Source organism: Microcaecilia unicolor, chromosome 7 (assembly GCF_901765095.1).
Source record: "Microcaecilia unicolor chromosome 7, aMicUni1.1, whole genome shotgun sequence".
Taxonomy (NCBI): domain Eukaryota; kingdom Metazoa; phylum Chordata; class Amphibia; order Gymnophiona; family Siphonopidae; genus Microcaecilia; species Microcaecilia unicolor.
The window spans coordinates 87,637,428-87,660,316 of record NC_044037.1 but is presented as its reverse complement, the minus strand read 5'-3'; the positions used below and the strand labels follow the sequence as shown (position 1 = coordinate 87,660,316).

Below are 22,889 nucleotides of genomic sequence, written 5' to 3'. Positions count from 1 at the left end.
GCATTGACAGCCACTAGATTTGGAAAATATCAAGCAGTACATTTAGGACAAGATATAAGAATAATACCATTAACTAAAGAACAAAGAAATAAGATAGATCTGCTTTTTCCTGTCGATCTAGAGGGTGAGATCGATACTATAGAAATCCCTACATTTCACTGTCTTACTTTTGAACCCTTATCTGATGGGTTAATATGGTTTACAGATGGAGCTTGTGAAAGGACTGTTGCAGGCTTTGCCTGCGTGCAGGTAGATGAGAATCTAAGAAAGATAATGCAAGTACAATATAAAACCCCTCCTGACCAGACTGCACAGCATGCTGAACTTTTAGCCGTTATTACGGCCTTACAACACACTGATATGACTCAAAATGTCACTATATATACTGATAGTGGTTACGTTGCAAGTTCACTACAGTATCATATATTAAAATGGCAGCGTAGGAGGATGATAACCAGTGCAGGTAAAAATCTACAACATTACACATATTGGAAATTGCTGTTTGAAATTTTGGCAAGAAGGGAACGTGAAGGTAGAAAAACTGCAGTTGTGTGGACCCCGGCCCACACTGAAAGGCCAACCTTTGAGGCACTAGGTAATGCAATGGCTGATGCAGCAGCAACGGAGGTGGTTAAGCAAAGTGAAAAGATTTTGTATAATACTAGACAGACACAGGAAGGGCCACTTACGAATGTAGATAAGATTGAAATGTGGCAGCCAGAGGGACAGGAAAGTGAAAAATGGTTGAAGACAGGATGTATGAAATTGGGAAGTGAATGGTTTAATGCAGAAGAAGGATTACCTTGCATGCCAATGAGCCAGGCGATTAAGGTATTGCTCAGGTGGCATGCAACCATGCATTGGAACAGAGAAACAATGAAACTGCAATTTGAGCAAAGATTTTGGACTTTAAAAATTGATAACCTGATTCAACAGGTTGTGCAAAATTGCATGGTATGCAATATTAACATACCTAAACGAGGTCCTAAAATATCACCTGGGACACTTCCAATACCAGAAGGCCCAGCAAAAGAATGGTATATTGATTTCACTGATATGATTGTTCCAGTACAGGGAAAAAGGTATTTGTTAGTTTGGGTGGATGCTTTCTCAAGGTGGATAGAAGCATTTCCATGTAAAAGGGAGACAGCACATGAGGTGGTACAATGCCTGATAACTCATATTATGCCAAGCCATGGGTGTCCGTCTAGAATAATTTCTGATAACGGGACACATTTTAATAACAGTGTTTTGAAAGAAATGGAAACAATTATGGGTTTAACACACAGAAAAGTATCAGTGTATCGCCCCACCTCCAATGGTTTGGTGGAGCGCTACAATGGCATTTTAAAAACAAAATTGAGAGTCTTACTAAAATCTCTCAATAAAGAACTGGTGGGAAAATTATATACATGGCTTGATGTATTGCCATTAGCATTAATGACAATAAGGGCCCAACCTAATGGGCGTACAAAATTGTCCCCATTCCAAATTCAAACAGGACGTCATTTCTTCCCGATGCAGACAGCAAGTACTGATAACACAGCTCAGTACTGGCAAAAGCTACAACCAATGTTGAACCTGACAAGTGATATGATCCGAACAAATGTAGCATCACAGGCAGGGACTACTAATGATGTTTGTGCTTTTAAAGTAGGTGATCTAGTACTGCGAAAGAACTTTACACATAAAACATGGAAGGATCCTGTGTATGTAGGACCTTTTGCTATCACAGCCCTTACTCAGACCGCTGCCCGTCTGGAAGGTCATACTTCTTGGATACATTTATCAGATATTCGACGAACTAATAATATTGAAATGGACAAAGAATAAACAAACATCATGTCCCTAAACATGATGGTATTGGGATGTTGTTGTTTTGTTGTTGTTTGTTAATGGACAATGAACACATATAGACTTGTTACAGTGGCCAAGATGTTGAATTTGACTGATTGTATCATATGTGCCCACTGACTGACATCATCCTTGTCCTTGCCAGCTATGATATATGGGACTACAATGATAAAATCATGTCTGTTATCCCAATAATACCTGTGTAAGGGATGATGGAAAACTTCATTGGACAAATGAGACTATTTATAAGCAAGCCTTGCTTACGGACAAGTACCCACAGACACATCATTTTGGTGTCTAATTAATAGTATGACAACTGAAAACATTCCCCTGATAAAGTGCAATTACACGCACAATGTTGTAACAGGTAATTGGTCTATAGGAAAAAGTACAGTGATTGTAAATGTCACAGCCACCAAAGAAAAGTGTGGCAATAAAACAAGCTGCAATAAGACTTTAACTCAATGGTATGTAACAACTGATTCAATGAATGTTAATAACCTTGGAATATGCTTTTAATTTGTGTAATTTTTAATGCCACATCAGTTAATGCAATTAGGCATTATCCTTATAATTGTTCTTATATGAAAAGTAAGAATGACAGGTATCTGTGGTGTGACTATAAGTTATAGTACAATTGAATCTGTTTAATGCTGTGTAACATGTGTATTAGCATGTTTGCAAAGATGTGCCAGGATGCTTTTAAAATGACAATGGTAACTGAAATCAAGAATGAATAGAACTTTAATATGTCAGCCAAAAATATTGAAAAAGCGTGCAGAAACTGAATGCCACAAACAAGGGGGGAGGAGATTTAGAAGGGAGGTAAGGAAACAGACTGGAGCTGAAACAGATGTGTGAGGCCTGAAACAATCAGTCCTCAAAGGGAGGATGTTGAATAAAAGCATAAAAAAATAGAAGTGGAAAGCTTCAAAGAACATGCAGAGCAAGCTGTTTCAACACTAAATCTCCTGAGACATGAGGCCCACATCAGCCAAAGGCACGGCTCCAGAAAGTCTGGCAAGAAGGGGGAGCAATAACAGAAAGCAGATGTTCTGCACATTTAACAGTTTGTGGTATCCAGAGACTTGCACAGGGATGTTGTATAGTCAGATGCCAAAGACAAATGCTATATAAGACCAATGAGAGATCTGTACCTTAAGCATTCTGACTGCTTTGTCTGAACATGCTTCCTGCATACCTCATTAAAAGGTATGCAGTATAACTGTAAATAAACATTTTATATTGAATGTGAAATTCGTCTAACCTTTTCTTCATAGGGGAACACGTGCACTCCCAGCCTGCAAAGCGCCGCTGCTACTACAGCCAAGCACTTTGTGAACACTCTGGGTGCAGAGGCGAGCCCAAAGGGTAGCACACAGTACTGGAAGTGACGTGTGCCCAGCTGAAATCGCAGATACTGTCTGTGAGCTGGCAGTATCGGGATGTGCGTGTAGGCGTCCTTCAAGTCCAGAGAGTATAGCCAATCGTTTTCCTGAATCATGGGAAGATGGGTGCCCAGGGAAAGCATCCTGAACTTTTCCTTGACCAGATATTTGTTCAGGGCCCTTAGGTCTAGGATGGGACGCATCCCCCCTGTTTTCTTTTCCACAAGGAAGTACCTGGAATAGAATCCCAGCCCTTCTTGCCCGGATGGCACGGGCTCGACCGCATTGGCGCTGAGAAGGGCGGAGAGTTCCTCTGCAAGTACCTGCTTGTGCTGGAAGCTGTAAGACTGAGCTCCTGGTGGGCAATTTGGAGGTTTTGAGGCCAAATTGAGGGTGTATCCTTGCCGGACTATTTGAAGAACCCAACGGTCGGAGGTTATCAGAGGCTACCTTTGGTGAAAAACTTTCAACCTCCCCCCGACCAGCAGGTCGCCCGGCACTGACACGTTGATGTCGGCTATGCTCTGCTGGAGCCAGTCAAAAGCTCGCCCCCTGCTTTTGCTGGGGAGCCGTGGGGCCTTGCTGAGGCGCACGCTGCTGACGAGAGCGAGCGCGCTGGGGCTTAGCCTGGGCCGCAGGCTGTCAAGAAGGAGGATTGTACCTACGCTTACCAGAAGAGTAGGGAACAGTCTTCCTTCCCCCATAAAAACGTCTACCTGTGGAGGTAGAAGCTGAAGGCTGCCGGCGGGAGCACTTGTCGAAAGCGGTATCCCGCTGGTGGAGCTGCTCTACCACCTGTTCGACTTTCTCTCCAAAAATATTGTCCGCTCGGCAAGGAGAGTCCGCAATCCGCTGCTGGATCCTATTCTCCAGGTCGGAGGCACGCAGCCATGAGAGTCTGCGCATCACCACATCTTGAGCAGCGGCCCTGGACGTAACATCAAAGGTATCATATACCCCTCTGGCCAGGAATTTTCTGCACGCCTTCAGCTGCCTGACCACCTCCTGAAATGGCTTGGCTTGCTCAGGAGGGAGCTTGTCCACCAAGCCCGCCAACTGCCGCACATTGTTCCGCATGTGTATGCTCGTGTAGAGCTGGTAAGACTGGATTTTGGCCACGAGCATAGAAGAATGGTAGGCCTTCCTCCCAAAGGAGTCTAAGGTTCTAGAGTCCTTGCCCGGGGGCGCCGAAGCATGCTCCCTAGAACTCTTAGCCTTCTTTAGGGCCAGGTCCACAACACCAGAGTCGTGAGGCAACTGAGTGCGCATCAGCTCTGGGTCCCCATGGATCCGGTACTGGGACTCGATCTTCTTGGGAATGTGGGGATTTACTTAGAGGCTTGGTCCAGTTCACCAGAAATGTCTTTTTTAGGACATGATGCATGGGTATTGTGGACGCTTCCTTAGGTGGAGAAGGATAGTCCAGGAGCTCAAACATTTCAGCCCTGGGCTCGTCCTCCACAACCACCGGGAAGGGGATGGCCGTAGACATCTCCCGGACAAAGGCCGCAAAAGACAGACTCTCGGGAGGAGAAAGCTGCCTTTCAGGGGAGGGAGTGGGATCAGAAGGAAGGCCATCAGACTCCTCGTCAGAGAAATATCTGATGTCCTCCTCCTCCTCCCACGAGGCCTCACCATCGGTATCAGACACAAGTTCATGAACCTGTGTCTGAAGCCGTGCCCGGCTCGACTCCGTGGAAACACGGCCACGGTGTGAGCGTCGAGAGGTAGACTTCCTCGCCAGCACCGGCGAAGCTCCCTCCGCCGACGTCGTCGGGAAGCCCTCCTGGGAGGCGGCCGCAGTCAGTACCGCAAGCGGCACCGATGTCGGAGACCTCACCCCGGGCAAGGGGCCAGCCGGCGCCTCACTCGACGGTACCGGTGGCGCAAGCACCCCCGGTACCGGAGGGGAAGGGCGCAACAGCTCTCCCAGGATCTCTGGAAGAACGGCCCGGAGACTCTCGTGCAGGGCGGCTGTGGAGAAAGACATAGAAGCCGATGCAGGCGTCGAGGTCAGAGTCTGTTCCGGGCGTGGAGGCGGTTCCGGGCTGTCCAAGGTGGAGCGCATCGACACCTCCTGAACAGAGGGTGAGAGGTCCTCCCGGTGCCAATGCCTACTGGGTGCCGACTCCCTCGGCGACCCAGAGCTCTCGGTACCGATGCAGGAAGGAGATCGGTGTCGATGCTTCTTTGACTTTTTCAAACGAAGCATGTCACCGGAACTTCCCGGTACCGACGAGGACGTAGAATCCAACCATCGCTTCCTCGGGGCCGAGGCCGAAGAAGGTCGGTCTCGGGGGGGCTGTACCGCAGGAGCCCTCAGGGTTGGGGGAGACCCACCCGAAGGCTCACCGCCACCAGCAGGGGAATGGACAGCCCTCACCTGCACTCCAGTCAAAGCACCACCGTCCGACGATATCAGCACTAGTGGAGGTCCCGGTACCACAGACGCCGACGCAGCCTTTTGATGTCTCGGTACCGACGATGCAGAGGGTCGATGCCTCGATGTAGTCGAAGGTCTTGAAGCTGTCGACGTCGATGCACTCGATACTCCCGGTGCTGTTGCCGACGAAGAGCCCGAGAACAACACGTTCCACTGGGCCAATCTCGCTACCTGAGTCCTTTTCTGTAAAAGGGCGCAAAGACTACAGGCCTGTGGGCGGTGCCCAGCTCCCAGACACTGAAGACACGACGCGTGCCTATCATTGATCGAGATTACCCGGGCGCACTGGGTGCACTTCTTAAAGCCGCTGGAAGACTTCGATGACATGGGCGGAAAAATCACGCCGGCGAAATCAAAACTCGTAATGGCAGTAAAGGCACCAAAAAGAGGGAGAGAAAAACTCGAACCGAGGCCTCAAACGGGCCTACCCTGAAAACGAAAGGAAACTTAGCAGGGCAAAAACTGGAAACACGGGAAGGGGAAAAAAGACCGAAAAGGTCTTTCTCCAAGATCCTTTTTTTTTTTTCTAAGCGAAAAGCTCAAAGACGCGCGAGGGTCAACTTAAGGGGCGCGAACGGCGCAAACACGACCGTCCCGAGCGCGGACAAAAGAAGACTGACGAACACGAGCCGGTTCGGGCGGGAAGACGGCCGCGCATGCGCGGTGCGCATCGGCGCATGAGGACTAGCAAAGGCCTTTGCTAGTAAAGTGTTCCGATTGGAGGGGCTGCCATGGACGTCACACATCAGTGAGAACAAGCAGCCTGCTTGTCCTCGGAAAATGTGGGATACAAATGCAATAAATATAATATATAAATATTATTTTCAGTAGGTTCTTTATTGCATTTTCTGAACGATTTTCTTTTAGCTCTAATAGCTTCCTTCACCTCACTTTTTAACCATGCCAGCTGTTGTTTGGTCTTCCTTCCTCCTTTTTTAATACACGGAATATATTTGGCCTGGGCTTCCAGGATAGTATTTTTGAACAGTATCCAAGCCTGATGTACATTTTTGACCTTTGTAGCTGCTCCTCTAAGTTTGTTTTTCACCGTTCTTCTCATTTTATCACAATCTCCTTTTTCAAAGTTAAACGCTAACGTATTGGATTTCCTGTGTGTACTTAGTCCAAAGCCGATATCAAATATGATCACATTATGATCGCTGTTATAAAGCGGCCCCAGCACCATTACCTCCCGCACCAGATCATGTGCTCCACTAAGGACTAGGTCTAGAATTTTTCCTTCTCTTGTTGGATCCTGTACCAGCGGCTCCATAAAGCAGTCCTTGATTTTGTCAAGGAATTTTACCTCCCTAGCATGCCCTGATGTTACATTTATCCAGGCAATATTGGGGTAATTGAAATCACCCATTATTACTGTGTTGCCCGTTTGTTAGCCTCTCTAAATTCTGATAGCATTTCTACACCTGTCTGTTCATCCTGGCCAGGTGGATGGTAGTACACTCCTATCACTGTCCTTTTCCCCTTTACACATGGAATTTCAATCCATAGGGATTCCAAGATATGTTTTGTTTCCAGCTGTAACTGCAACCAAACGCTCCCTATTAATTGATATGTCATTCACATCACTGTTAAAGAATCTTAACACATTCTTCTTTGCAAAACTGATTTAATTCAGATACTTTTGTAGGTTTTCATGCATGAACTGTGCATTTCAGGTCCTGCCACAGCATCTCTATTGGGTTCAAGTGTAATAAGAGGGGGGGGGGGGGGGGGGGGACAGGGCTAGTGACCCTCCCTACACTCACATTCACCTTTGTGGGGGATAACCTTCTCCTTTGTGGAGGATAACTAGTGGTGGACTACCAACTTACACCAGACAATATTGTCAGCAAGCTCTGTTCATTTATTGTTATCATATAAAAGCAGAAGTACATAAGATTCAGCATATAATACAAAACAGAAGCCCAGGTTAAGGGAAGAACCTCTCCTAGCCATTTCTCATCCAGGGAAGGTAGACTCCACCTTGCAGTTCCATTGTTCTTCACTTTTGTACACATGAATAAACAAGCAGGCCATGAGACACAGGTCATCACACAAGAAACCATCAGAACACACACCCATCTCCATACTTTGCATTAGGCTTCTAACGGACCACTGTTGCAATGGCTGGGTGTGCTCCTCATTTCCCTTTTTCTTGTAGCTATTTGTACTGGTCAAACTGATTCTACTCTCTGGCCATTAACTCAGCCATGTCAGCAGACATGTTAGTTCAGGTCTCTCACCATGTCCTTATATGGTATAACATAAGCCCCTTTTGTACTCTTGTCTCACAGCCCGGTTCTTCTTTTAGTTAGTTTCAAGGCCTACTTATGTCAAGGCCTTGCTTGTTGGTTCAGGCCTGTCTCTGACAGTACACAAGTCAGGACTTTGACCAGGCCAATCCAAAACTTTAATTTTGTTTCTCTTCAGCTAATCAGATGTAGACTAGCTTTTGCTTTCTGGATCACTGTCTTCTTGCATAACCCAATTATGCTTTAGCTTCAGCTCACAGACAGATTACCAGACATTCACCTTAACTATTTTCTGGTACAGTGCAGAAATCATGTTTACTTCAATAATGGTAAAATTTCCAGTTCCTGTGGCAGTAAAGCATCCCCACACCATCACACTACCACCATATCCAGTTTGACTATTGGTAAGATGTTCTTACAGTGGAATGCTGTATTTGCTTTATACCAAATATAATGAGACCTGTGTCGTTCAAAGAGTTCCACTTTTGACTTCTCTGTCCACAGAACATTATCCCAAAAGGCTTGCAGATAATCCAGGTGTGTTTCTGCAAATATGAGATGTGCATTGATGTTACTCTTAGATGGCAGTAGTTTCCGCTTTGCTACTCTCCCATTTTTGCCCAGTTTCTTTTTTATTGTGGAGTCAAGAACACTGACCTTTCCTGAGGCTACAGGGGCCTGCAGTTCTTTTGATGTTCATTTGGGAAAATTTATGACTTCCTAGATGAGTTGTTGCTATGCCCCAGGAGTAATTTTGGCAGGCTGGCCACTCCTAAGAAGATTCACAAATGTACCAAGTCTACTCTGTTTGGAGATAATGGCTCTTTCCATGGTTCGGTGGAGTCTCAGAACTTTAGAAATGGCTTTGTTACCCTTCCCAGACTGATATATTTCAACAGGTTTTTTTTTTTCTCATCTCTTCTGGAATGTCCTTTGATCATGGCATGGTGTTCTTGTAAAACTTTATGGTGACTATTTTCATGGTAAGGTTCAATATATTGTGAGATTTAGATTCAACAGTGCTAGTAGCTACTATCAAGCTTGGCTGTGCTCAATCAGCTGAATCTAATAATCAATTAAATTTGGTCAACTTGTTGATTAATAGGGGCGCAGTTACTTTTCCACACAGGTGATATGGGTGTTGGATAACTTTGTTCCTTAAATAAATGAAGTAATAATTTAAAAAGTTTGTTGTGTGTTTACTCTAGTTTATGAGGGGCCAGGAAGACTTGCACAACCGCATGTGGACTATCAGATAGGAGGAGTGGGACGAACAGGGCTCAATGGGGAAGAGGAAGGGGTGATGCCAGCTGGACAATGAGCCAAGGAAAATATTTTAAACAAAATTTGGTGTGTTTATGTGTGATATATTTGTGATGGGGGCTGCTGATTCATGGCCAAATTAAACTCCTCAGTATTGAACCAGAAAAAGGGGCAGTGTTCAAATCGAGGTTGTGGCTCCGGCCTAAAAGGGCCTGGCAATAAGCGAAAAATAAAGGAAACTTTAAGGGCCAAAAAACTAAAACAAATTCAAATGGAAATTGAAGAAAGGGAAAATTAAAGAAAAAATTATCCAAGACTTGAAAACTCGCCCATGAAAGCACAAGAAAAAAAAAGGCACAAATCACACTTGTGGAGAACACAAAGACACGTCCTCCCTGCTCTGTGGAAAAACGAAGACTGAGGGACCCACATGACATGTCGGGCTGGAAGGCACTAGCACATGCGCAGTGGAACGCTGCAAAAAAGTTCTTGATCTCGCTAGTCAGTGTTCGCACTAGGCTCCATCAGATGAAGTCACCCAGCTGGAGAATACAACGGGCCTGCTTGCCCTCAGAGAAAAGCATGCTGTCATTGCAGCAGGAGCAATATGATCCTGCCGCATTGCTCAAGCACCAACATCCTGACTGACCACCCACACCCTGCCATCTAGGCCACGGAGCCGAAAACCCTCTCACTACTTTAAGACAAATTCCTCTCTGGAATTGCAAGCAGATGCCCTGACTGTAATCTCCTAACCTACGGGAAAGGGAAAAGCAGCAGAGGGAGGCCCATTAGGCCACTAGGACAGGTTTACATATATTTGTCTGGTCTGGTGGCCCTGAGAGGGGAAAGACTCCTGATTTTCCTCCTTCCAAGCATAGGGGTTCTCACTAGCATGGCTGCTCTGCATGGATTCAGTCCCATATCCTGCTGATCTAGCTAGAGCTGTGCCCCATCTGATGAAAGCAGAGAATACTGGTTTGTCAGTCCTGCTGTTTTTCTCATTATACAGGGAGATTGGGCTGGTCAGAAATTTGTCTCTGCCTCCACCTGCTGGCAGGAGTGCACAACCCAACGGTCTGGACTCGTCTTGCAGGATGTGAAGGAATAGGCATGTTCTGCAGCTCAAGCAAATGCTCTCTTGATCTGTGGCATCACATTGCAACAGTATTTTGCCCATGATGCTAGACTTATGGAAAGCCATATTATGAGCCAATATGAAATATCTTACCACTTCTCTCCACACCAAACTCCTTGCCACTGAGAATGTGATGTAAAAGGTTCTTCAGGTCTGAAGGGCACAGATTCATTAAGCTCTCTGTTGCTTCTTCAGCTGCAGAACATGGAAAAATAGAACTTGGTTACTCTCTAACGCCATTCAACAACATTACATCCTACAAGAGGTCTCATTCTTGCTGCTTCCCCAGTACATTTACAAAAAATTTGAAGACTGTACTAGATTCAATCTTTGTCCCCAAAAGAATCAGGTCCACAGTACACTAAGAGGCATATTTTCAAAGCACTTAGCCTTCTAAAGTTCCATAGAAACCTATGGAACTTTGGAAGGCTAAGTGCTTTGAAAATATGCCTCTAAGTCATTAAGTGTGTTTTCTGCTTTCATGAAGTCCCAAAATATAAACGTCCCATTTTGTTTCTAGTTTGGGAAAAATACATTTGAATATGGAAATAAAATAAAAGTGATCTTGCACGAGACTCTCCACTGATCATACTGATATTACAAGGCAATGTTCTTCTGAGGGGTTTCCATTCAGGTAACTTGACATCTGTTTCAGCTGAACAAAACATGCCACTCTGCTGAGAAATTCACTGTACTGTAAGGCTAATATGCTGTTTCTTAAGTTCAGTACATGGCAGCTGCTCATACGCACCTGAGCAGTTAAGGGAGTGAGAAAGCTCTGTTGCCATCACCTGAATGATAAGGCCAATCCTGAGCCGAAACATCTCTGTGAAAAGGGAGGGCTGCGTCCTCATGTACATAGCAAGATAGACCATGATTTCCTGGGGAAAAGGAAGGAAGAAAGGTGGGTTCTATGTTATACCAGTCACAATGACCAGATTATTTAAAGGGTGGTGAAAAGAAAGTCATGAGTCACTTTTGAACATCTGGTAACAATGGGTAGGAGTATCCACTCCTACCTAGCTGAGATAATATTTAACAATCTCTATGACCTCATGTGCACCTTTCTTTAGTCACCTTACTTTCTAACTCTTCTTAATCTCTTACCTATCTATATGCTCCATTTTGCTTATACCCTATACTTTCAATTAAAATGTTCTATTACGTATTGTGTTAATATTGTAAGTAGTATACTATTGATTATTCAAACAATCTATTAGGGGCCACTGGTTCACTATCTAAATTTCTCTACATATATCCAATGGTGTTAACATTTTTTTCATCTCCCAGTATGAGATATAAATATGTTATATTATCAACCTAGGACCACAATGCTACCAAGCTTGGCTTATTCAATAAAGAATAATTGCTCCTGTTTTCTTATTGTCTCAAGAGCGCCACCGCTTATCGTTGGAGCTACATTCCTATCATTGGTCCTTTTATTTTCATTTTCATGGGCGAGAGTCCCCACAACCAATGTAAAAAAATACTCCCAGGGAGAGAAAAAAACAATGGTTTCCTGACTTACTCGTCGCTATTACACACCCATACTGTGAGAGAAATATTTACTCTACTTATTTGCTTGAAATCTAACATGTGATACTATCAATATTTTACGATTAACTTCTTTTCACTTCTAATTTTATTTCTTCATGGACAGCACACATATTCTGCCCACTCCCGGCTGAACATTTATCTTAACAGCTTGTATCCCCGCTGTATTGTAACTCGGAGCCTTCTGTTTTTCATTACTGCTCCATCTTCCCAACCGGTTGGTACATTTTTTTCTCTTTGGCAGAAAGAACAAAGATTGATCTATAAGTATAAAACTACAAAACCTTATGGCCTGAATAAAAACATGGAATGGAAGGCATTCTATTAAGAAGGTAAAGTCCTTTAAAAGATTTCATCTTTGGGATTGGTCAGGCCAGGAGGGTGCTTGGAGAGGAGAAGCGTGTGGCGTTCATTTGCTGTTGTGAAGCTCCGCCTTCCCTGCATCGACTCAGCCGGGGATCGCTGGCATCCCTCGCACCAGCCTCTCTCTCTTCACTGTGTCCTGTGTCCTGGCGCACAGAGCTAGATTGGCTGCGGACTCTTAGGAGAGGAGCACTTCAGTTCAGCACTGTGTGTTACTGGATCAGCCCTCTATGAAACCAGTCTATTGCAACTGCCTACAGCCCTCAGGTGGAGCCTACTCGTTACTGCAGTTGGGACAGTATCTCTTTCTTCTCCTTGCACTGCTGCCATCCACCTTCTCTCCTTCATCGGGTTTCCTGCAAGATGTCATACCTCCTATGTTGCTGTCTCCCTCTAACCATAAGTTTTGAGTACAGCGAACATCCCTAAGTCGTATCTACCATGTCCATCTTCTCAACTCTTCTTCTAATCCCTTTTGCTTCTATCTTAATACATTCAACGCTGACTACAGAAGAAACAAACTCTAATTGCATTCCCATTCTCATCACAAGAAGATGTTTTTCAGCTCATCATTTCTCTCAACCTTTCACTCAGAATTCAACAAAGCCTACTACAACAACTTTGAGATGCCTTTTAAATGTTCATCGGATTAGAAGTGAAACAGATTACTCTCGTCATTTTCGAGTGGGCTATATTAATGCCCATTCTGTAAAGAACAAGCCTGAATTGATCTCAGACTGGATCTCAACAGATGGTCTTGATCTCCTCTTCATAACTGAAACTTGGCTCCATATACCCAATGATCCAATTGTGTTAGATCTCTGTCCAGACGGATATAAGATAGTGCACTGGGATAGGACTGATAGAAGAGGAGGAGGAATAGCGGTACTACATCGATCCTACTTGTCTGTCGAGGTCTGTACAGAACTACTTACCCCATTCCTTGAAATCGCTGCAGTAAAAATTCATCACTGCACTCTTCGACACCACCTTGTCTGCATCTTATTCTACAGACCACCAAGTTCCTGGTCCAGCTGCCAAACAGACCTTTTGGAATTCATCTCAGCCATATGTCTGGCTCACTCAAATGTATTATTACTAGGAGATCTTAATCTGCATCTTGACGATCCAACTTCTCTGACTGCAAAACAATTTTTGGAGTTCTTTCATCTCTGGGACTTAATTTGTGCCAGCATCAACCCATCTCACACGAGAGGTCATTCGTTTGATCTTCTCTCCTTTAAATTCCTTGACGACCTGATTTTTAAATTGGATAACATCAGATGGATTACAGTACCCTGGTCTGATCATCTAAAATTGCAGTTCACCTTGCACTGGGCAACATTGGGGTTATCCAAGCCAAATGCCCCAACTACCTATTACTCTTGAGGCATTATTGATCCACAATTGTTTTGGCAGTCTGTCTATAATCTTGATTGGGTGCTTCAACCTGCGTCGTTCAACTACCTTGCTGCCTGGGAAGAGCGATGTAAGCATGTCCTAGAGAATATAGCGCCTATGCAACTCAAAACGACATATAACTGCACATCTGCACCATGGTTTAACCAGGAATTGAAGAAGGTTAAACTTCAAACAAGAAGGCTAGAAAGATCTTGGCATAATCTAAAATCCGATCATGCTCTGAATGCCTGGAAGGTAAGTCATCGTAAGTATAATTATGCACTTAAAACAAGCAAAGCGCACATACTTCGCAGATAAATTGAAGTCTATTGACAAAGACGCACACAAGCTGCAGCTTCTCCTCAACTTATTCCTTGATACCAGAAAGCTGTCGTCCCTACAAGCAGACCTTCCCTCAGCAGATTCCCTTGCAACCTACTTTAATGATAAAATCAAAAAGTTGCGCGCATCTTTACATAGTAGTACAATTGCCGTTGACAACTTCCTTGGTACCCTTGACTATGCCCGGTGGATCGATCCTGGACCACTTTCACATGTCTGACAGTCGACAATGTATTGAGAACACTTTCTAGGTTCGCTAAAAAGCATTGTGGCCTTGATATTTGTCCAAATTATTTGTTAAAAACTGCCCCTCACTGTTTCATGGAGGAGTTTACCACCTACTTAAACTTCATGCTTGGCAATGGTTTTTTCCCCTCAGAGCATGGCCATATTCTCTTAACACCTATTCCTAAAGATCCCAAAATTAAAGTAGATGTTATTTCCAACTATCGCCCTGTGGCGTCTATTCCTTTATTTGTCAAAACGATGGTATGCCTAGTTCACTCTCAGCTCATGGACTATCTAACTAAATTTGACATCTTACACTACTCTCAATCTGGGTTTCGTCCACAATTTAGCACTGAAACAGTGTTGGTTACCATCATGTCAAATTTTAAAAGAGAAATTTCCTTGGGGCGGAAAATATTATTATTACAATTCGACATGTCCAGTGCTTTTGACATGGTGGACCGCGGGCTTTTAATCTATCTTATGGACACTTATGGAATTGGAGGCAACGTGCTTAACTGGTTCAAGGGTTTTCTGGCTTCAAGAACTTACCAAGTTAAAGTTAACTCGACCATTTCCGCACCTCGGGAGACTCAATGTGGTGTACCTCAAGGATCACGTCTCTCCCCAACCCTATTCAATCTAATGTTGACCCCTCTAGCTAAAGCGCTTGCCAAACAGGATCTTAATCCATTTATTTATGCAGATGACATAACTATTTACATCCCTTTCAAATCTACGCTGACAGAGATCTATGAGAAGATCGAGGCTAGCTTTTCCATCCTAGCCTCATGGGCAACAGTATTTCAGTTTAAGATAAACAAAGACAAAACACATTGCCTTGTGCTTTCATCCCAGCACAATAAAGTCATTCCAACCTTACTTGATGTCCATGACTTTAAGCTCCCAATCCTAAATAGCCTAAAGATCCTTGGCGTCGAGCTAGACAGCCATCTGCTTTTGGAACATCAAGTGCGGGTTGTCGTGAAAAGAATGTTTTTTGCAATGTGGCAGCTGAAGCGTATCAGAAATTAGCACTGGAACAGAGTGGCTTCACCCTCCCTATGATCAGACATAATAGCATGCAAATTAAAGCACGCTATTCTCTCTGCTCATAGGGTAAAAGTGTGGGAGGATTGTGCTCTATTTGAGGGGACGTTAGGGGGGGGCTGGAGATCTGACTGGAGGTCCACCGGACCTCCAGCTCCCCGTGTCACTTGGCTCGGGGTGGGGGTACTTGGGGTCTGGTGGTTCCATGGACCTCCAAAACCGTGTTTGACAGGTCTGGGCTTTTGACAGCCTAGACCTGTCAAACAAGTGCAGGAGGATTGTGCCCGAGCATTAGTGTTTGCAGACCATTGAGGAGGAATGGTGAGCCTTGTTCAGCATGCATTTGCATGCTAGCAGGTCCCCCATTCCCCCCAATGGAGCAGCCACCCCCCCATAGGAGCAGGAACTCCAAACCGACACCCCCCTAGTGACATGGGGGTTGGAGGTCCGGTGGACCTCCAGTCCCCCTGACCCCTCCTGACACAGGTTGGGGGGGGCTGGAGATCCAGGGGGGTCTCCAACCCCCCTAATTCCCCCTGGCATCCCCTCACATGAATGGAGCCCTGGTGGTCCACTGGGCCGCGAGTCAATCTCCACCCCACCCCTGGTGGTCATAGCGGCCCTTCCCCACCCCCTTACCTTCGGTGGAGGAGGGAGGTGGCCTCCCTTCTCTTCCATTGGCGCTGCCCCAAAAATGACACCCAGCCCTGCCCAGTGCATCCTGGGATGCGCTGGGTGGGGCTTCACACTATATAAGGGAGGGGGGTCAGGAGGACTGGAGGTCGCTTGGGGGGGGGGGGTCAAGTAGAGTTCCTTCTCCTGTGAGGAGGGCTGCAGCATTGGGGGGAATGGGGGAGCTGCTAGCATGCAAATGCATGCTGGGACAGGGCTCACCATTCCTTCCCAATGGTCTGCAAACACTAATGCCAGCTCCGTACTGGCGTAGGGTCTGCCACAGCCAGAGAGCCAATGTTTGGCGCGGTGGTCACTGATCATTGGAGAGGAATAGGTTAAGCATGCATTTGCTTGCGCTAAGAGCCCTGTTTTGCATGCAGTTGCGTTGTTTCATGCGTTCGGGGGCTCTGATCATGGGATGGTAGCAAACGCAGGCGCTAGTATGGAGCTAACAGCCTCTAGCGCCTGCATTTGCTTCTGATCATCGACCCATCTGTACTTCAGTATCAAAGCAGTGGAAATCTATCTGAACAATAAAACCAAAACTTCTTTTTTCTGCCAATTAGTAGAACAATTTTTTTTAAAAATCAGAAACACTTGCTGAACTAGAGAACTATAAAAAAAACTGAGTGATGAAGCTCTGCTGAGTAAAAGAACCTAAACATTGCCATACTGGGATAGACCAAAGGTCCATCAAGCCCAGTATCCTGTTTCCAACAGTGGCCAATCCAGGTCACAAGTACCTGGCGAGATCCCAAAACAGTACAACACATTTTATGCTGCTTAGCCTGGAAATAAGCAGAGGATTAGAAAGAAAAGGCACTGAAAGATATGGAAAAGATACAGAAAAGGGGGCAGATAGCTGGACTGATCTGGTGTGACTACAGGAGAGAACATTAGCAAGTACGAACTAATTTCTCCTTTCTTAGCATCAGCTCCAGACCAGTCCAGGAATGTGTAAGATGCAATGAAGCAGTCCTCGAGATGGCAGGGAAACAGACATCTCTCCTTTGTAGCTAAAGCCCCAAAGGCTGCTTCTTCCCTCGCTGCAACATCCAAGAGATACATATAAGAAGACCTACCTTTGTCCAATTTAACTTATCCGGTCAAGAGCAGAATATTGGCAGTTACACAGATAAGTGCCAGCCATCAGACATACTCAGATATTCAATGGCAATGCCTGGACGTAACCTGGCATTAAGTATCTGGGTGTAAAGCTGGCAGTGGTGAAAAAAATTCTCCAAGGACAAGAAGGACTTCCTGTTCTCACATGTGGGTGACATCATCCTGACAGAGCAGAGTGCAGATGCTGACTAGCTTATAGTGTAGAATTTTCTAGCAGCATCCCAAAGCATATGCGCTGGTGCTTCCTGCCTGATGCACGAGTACTTGTTCCCAGTCTTCATTTTCCCACAAAGCTGAGGATGCACTTTGTGTTCTCTCCCTCACACTGTGCTGTAGTTTTCAATGAGTGCATTCTTGTAAGGGGTTTGTTTGTTTGTTTTGCTCTTAAGTTTCCAGTTTCACCCTCCTGTCCTTTTTTTTTCAGTTCTTTTTTAACATTTTTAGGTTTCCTTTCTTTTTTGTGAGTGGCTGTGAGACTAGTCTAGAGCCCCGTTCTCAATTTGAACACTCCTTCTTTCTCGTGGTTCAAGATTGAGAAGCCTAATTTAGCCAAGATTCTTTTTTCGATGTCCACGAAGACCCCCAGTAGCTTCAAGCAGTGCACCAAGTGTAGGCGTGTCATTTCTGTCATGGACTCGCACAATTGGTGCATCAGGTGCTTTGAGAAAAATTATGACCCCTCTGTTTGTGATCTCTGTTTGCATATGCAGGTGAGAACCCAGAGGGTGTGACTGGCTCAAATTGAGCATCTTTTTGGCTCTTTGAAGGCTGGACCATCGTCTTTGGCAATGGTGGCATTGACTTCCATGGCTGCTCTGACATCAGCATGCACTGGGAGTGTACTGGCATCGAATGGGTGTCAACTTGCCTCAACACCGGGTGCTGTTAGCAGGCCCTGGGACCAGTCAACTTTAGACCAGACACCGAGGAGATGCTCGGATTCAATGTCATCCTCATCGGCACCAGGAGACTGAAACTCTGTGCATCAGGGGAAGCCCAAGAAGCATAAGCATCAGTCTTCCACAACACACTGTGTAGGGAGCACTGAGGCATCAGACTCTCCGATACCCGAGAATTGCCAGCATAGGGAGGACCACTTCCCCTCCGTGGAAGTGGTGCTGGTGCGCCTGTCATCGAAAGGCTAGGTCCCCACCACTGGTTCGGCACCGATGCCTTCTCAGACTGCATCTGCCCTGGCTCCCATGCCTTTGCCAATGCCCGCCTTTGATAAGCGGTTCCGTAGCATGCTCTGAGAACTGCTCCTGCTTTGGCATCAAGGGCGCTTGCACCCCCAGTGGAACACCCCAGGCCTTCTCGGAGGCTCCATCTATGCTGGCACCCAGATCAATGCTGGCGCCTCACAAGGTGTTGGAGTCAAGGTCTGGGCATGCAGTGCCCCCTCCTACATCAGGGGAGGAAGCTTTCCTGGAGTTTCATGGAAGGACTGCACCTCGAGGCTCTTCGGAGTGTGGACATCATTCCACTAGGTCGAGGTTGGTACAGGCTCAATCTCCTGATCCTCAATATGAGGAACAGTCTGATTGGGACTGCTCTTGGGAATCAGATGAGGATCCACATTACTTCTTGGGGGAAGAGTCATATGGAAACCCATCTGAACCCTCATCTCCTCTCAAGAGAGACAAAAATATTCTCCAGAGGTGCTCTCTCTCACCAGTTTTGTGAGGGAGACGACTGCGGCTGTCCAATTTAAGTTGGAGACGAGCACAGGGCAGAGATGCTAACTGTTCTGGCCTATAAGTATCATGCTAAGGAAGGGGTCACTGTGCCGTTGCACTCTATCATTAAGGACACAAAGTTGAAGAACTAGGAATCTCCCCTCACAGTGTAGGTCATGCCCAAAAAACTGAATACACAGTATAGTATCCAGAAGGCTCCCGGATTCAAGAGGGCCCAGCTGCCTCACCACTCCAAGGTAGTCAAATCCGCTCTCAAACAGAACAAGAGTTATTGGTCTCATGCCTTGGAGTCCCCAGGGCGAGAGGCCAGAAATTTGGATTTGTTTGGGAGGAAGACATTTCAGGCCTCGATGCTCAATGCCTTCATCCAGTTCTACCAGCTCTACACAAGCATGTACTTGGAGTCTCTGATAAACAGCAGACATAGACTGCCTCCCTTTGCAGCAGGTTGCTGAGCTTTGCCAGTTGGCCAACAAGCAAATGAAGGTCAGGCATTACCTGGCCAGGGGCACCTGTGATATTTATGATGTTACATCCAGGCTCTCTGGTATGGGTGTGGGGATGTAAAGACTCTCTTGGCTGCATGTCTCTGACCTGGAACAGGCTGCTTAAGAGAGACTAGCAGACGTGCTGTGCCGAGGGGACAACTTGTTGGAGAGAAAGTGGAGGAGGTCGCTGACCTCATTAAGAAGCATACAGACAAAATCCACACTCTCTCAGCATCTTCAACAATAAGATTTTCGACAAAGGTGTAGGTACCAGCCTCCTGCTTGCTCAGCTCAGGCAACTAACAGCCAGCGCCCCAGGCCTTGCCAGCCCCATCCCCAGAAGTCCCATCTGGCTCCTCAGTCAAAGCAGGCCACGGGATTTTGACTGGCTGCAGCACAGCACAGTCGTTCAAAGGGTATCTGTCCAAGATGGCTTACCGGTCAGAGGGAGGCTCACCTTTTTCCAAAATAGTTGGCCCCTTGTAACCTCCGACCAGTGGGTATGCTCTGAATTGGCGTCAATGACCTCCAAATTGCCCACCTTTTTATATCAACTCTCAGCACAAACAGGTACTTGTAGAGGAAATCTCCATCTTTCTGCAGGCCTGAGCAGTCAAACCCTTACCACCAGAGGAAGAAGGGAAGGGATTCTATTCTAGGTACTTTTTTGTGATCAGGGACCTCAAAGGTTCTCATTGAAATATAAGTTGTAGAGAAGGAGAGCAGTTACTGTAGCATGGATGCTTCTCATGCAGCAAAGATATCAATGCAGGGGAGGTGTTGGAAGAGTGCCTGGAGGGAGAATGATGGTGATGCTTCTTAGGTTTTTTTATGCAGCAGGTCCCTCGATGCACGTGACACTGATGAGGATGTAGAATCCTTATGAAGTCGCTGTACCAAAATCGGGCATTCTCAATGTTGTGTCGGTGCACTCAATGTCGATGTCGCCACCGATACTGATGCATGTTACATCTCTATTGATGAATCCACCCTACCATGTTTGATGCTGATGTCGAAAAAGCGAATGCTACATACCTGTAGAAGGTATTCTCCGAGGACAGCAGGCTGATTGTTCTCACTGATGGGTGACGTCCACGGCAGCCCCTCCAATCGGAAACTTCACTAGCAAAGGCCTTTGCTAGTCCTCGCGCGCTCATGCGCACCGCGCATGCGCGGCCGTCTTCCCGCCCGAACCGGCTCGTGTTCGTCAGTCCCATAAGTAGCAAACAAAGCAAGGGAAGACACAACTCCAAAGGGGAGGCGGGCGGGTTTGTGAGAACAATCAGCCTGCTGTCCTCGGAGAATACCTTCTACAGGTATGTAGCATTCGCTTTCTCCGAGGACAAGCAGGCTGCTTGTTCTCACTGATGGGGTATCCCTAGCTCCCAGGCTCACTCAAAACAACAACCATGGTCAATTGGGCCTCGCAACGGCGAGGACATAACTGAGATTGACCTAAAAAAATTTACCAACTAACTGAGAGTGCAGCCTGGAACAGAACAAACAGGGCCCTTGGGGGGTGGAGTTGGATCCTAAAGCCCAAACAGGTTCTGAAGAACTGACTGCCCGAACCGACTGTCGCGTCGGGTATCCTGCTGCAGGCAGTAATGAGATGTGAATGTGTGGACAGATGTCATCAAAAATACAGAAGAAACCTGTCTTCGCAAAAAACAACAATAGTCAAAAACAGCGAAGATGACGCAAAAAACGGAAAAAAGGAAAAGAGAAAAAAACCAAAGGTAAACCAAAGAACAGTAGAAAAAAGAAAATTATAAAAAATGAAAAATACAAAATGCACAAAAGGAAGAAAAAACTATAAAAAATAAAATTATGAATAAAATATAAAAATAAAAAAAAATGAGACGACACAAGCAAAATGAGAAAAACTGAATAGATTTATTAAGGTGATATGACTCGACACAGCTGTGTTTCGGCCCAACTGGCCTGCGTCAGGAGTCTAAATAAAACAAATTAAATTTAATTTACAACATATCGATTTTAAACATCTTGAACTATAATCAAAGATTAATCAATATACAATAAAAGACAAAAAACAAATGAACTACAATCATTGGTCCAGATGACCACGTCGCAGCTTTGCAAATTTCTTCAATAGAGGCTGACTTCAAGTGGGCTACCGACGCTGCCATGGCTCTAACATTATGAGCCGTGACATGACCCTCAAGAGCCAGCCCAGCCTGGGCGTAAGTGAAGGAAATGCAATCTGCTAGCCAATTGGATATGGTGCGTTTCCCCACAGCCACTCCCCTCCTATTGGGATCAAAAGAAACAAACAATTGGGCGGACTGTCTGTTGGGCTGTGTCCGCTCCAGGTAGAAGGCCAATGCTCTTTTGCAGTCCAATGTGTGCAGCTGACGTTCAGCAGGGCAGGAATGAGGACGGGGAAAGAATGTTGGCAAGACAATTGACTGGTTCAGATGGAACTCCGACACAACCTTTGGCAAGAACTTAGGGTGAGTGCGGAGGACTACTCTGTTATGATGAAATTTGGTATAAGGGGCCTGGGCTACCAGGGCCTGAAGCTCACTGACTCTACGAGCTGAAGTAACTGCCACCAAGAAAATGACCTTCCAGGTCAAGTACTTCAGATGGCAGGAATTCAGTGGCTCAAAAGGAGGTTTCATCAGCTGAGTGAGAACGACATTGAGATCCCATGACACTGTAGGAGGCTTGACAGGGGGCTTTGACAAAAGCAAACCTCTCATGAAGCGAACAACTAAAGGCTGTCCTGAGATCGGCTTACCTTCCACACGGTAATGGTATGCACTGATTGCACTAAGGTGAACCCTTACAGAGTTGGTCTTGAGACCAGACTCAGACAAGTGCAGAAGGTATTCAAGCAGGGTCTGTGTAGGACAAGAGCGAGGATCTAGGGCCTTGCTGTCACACCAGACGGCAAACCTCCTCCACAGAAAGAAGTAACTCCTCTTAGTGGAATCTTTCCTGGAAGCAAGCAAGATGCGGGAGACACCCTCTGACAGACCCAAAGAGGCAAATTCTACGCTCTCAACATCCAGGCCGTGAGAGCCAGGGACCGGAGGTTGGGATGCAGAAGCGCCCCTTCGTCCTGCGTGATGAGGGTCGGAAAACACTCCAATCTCCACGGTTCTTCGGAGGACAACTCCAGAAGAGGAGGGAACCAGATCTGACGCGGCCAAAAAGGAGCAATCAGAATCATGGTGCCTCGGTCTTGCTTGAGTTTCAACAAAGTCTTCCCCACCAGAGGTATGGGGAGGATAAGCATACAGCAGACCCTCCCCCCAGTCCAGGAGGAAGGCATCCGATGCCAGTCTGCCGTGGGCCTGAAGCCTGGAACAGAACTGAGGGACTTTGTGGTTGGCTCGAGATGCAAAGAGATCCACCAAGGGGGTGCCCCACGCTTGGAAGATCTGGCGCACCACTCGGGAATTGAGCGACCATTCGTGAGGTTGCATAATCCTGCTCAACCTGTCGGCCAGACTGTTGTTTACGCCTGCCAGGTATGTGGCTTGGAGCACCATGCCGTGACGGCGAGCCCAGAGCCACATGCTGACGGCTTCCTGACACAGGGGGCGAGATCCGGTGCCCCCCTGTTTGTTGACGTAATACATGCAACCTGGTTGTCTGT

The 22,889-nt window shown here is 46.2% G+C and overlaps 1 protein-coding gene across 1 annotated transcript in view; it reads right to left on the bottom strand.

The window, feature by feature from the left end:
- PHKA1 (phosphorylase kinase regulatory subunit alpha 1) overlaps nucleotides 1-22,889 on the bottom strand; it is a 434,625-nt gene that overhangs the window by 129,739 nt on the left and 281,997 nt on the right. The window contains 2 exon segments of the mRNA XM_030210224.1: nucleotides 10,432-10,533; nucleotides 11,090-11,219. Of these exon segments, the coding sequence (XP_030066084.1) occupies nucleotides 10,432-10,533; nucleotides 11,090-11,219 (232 nt within the window).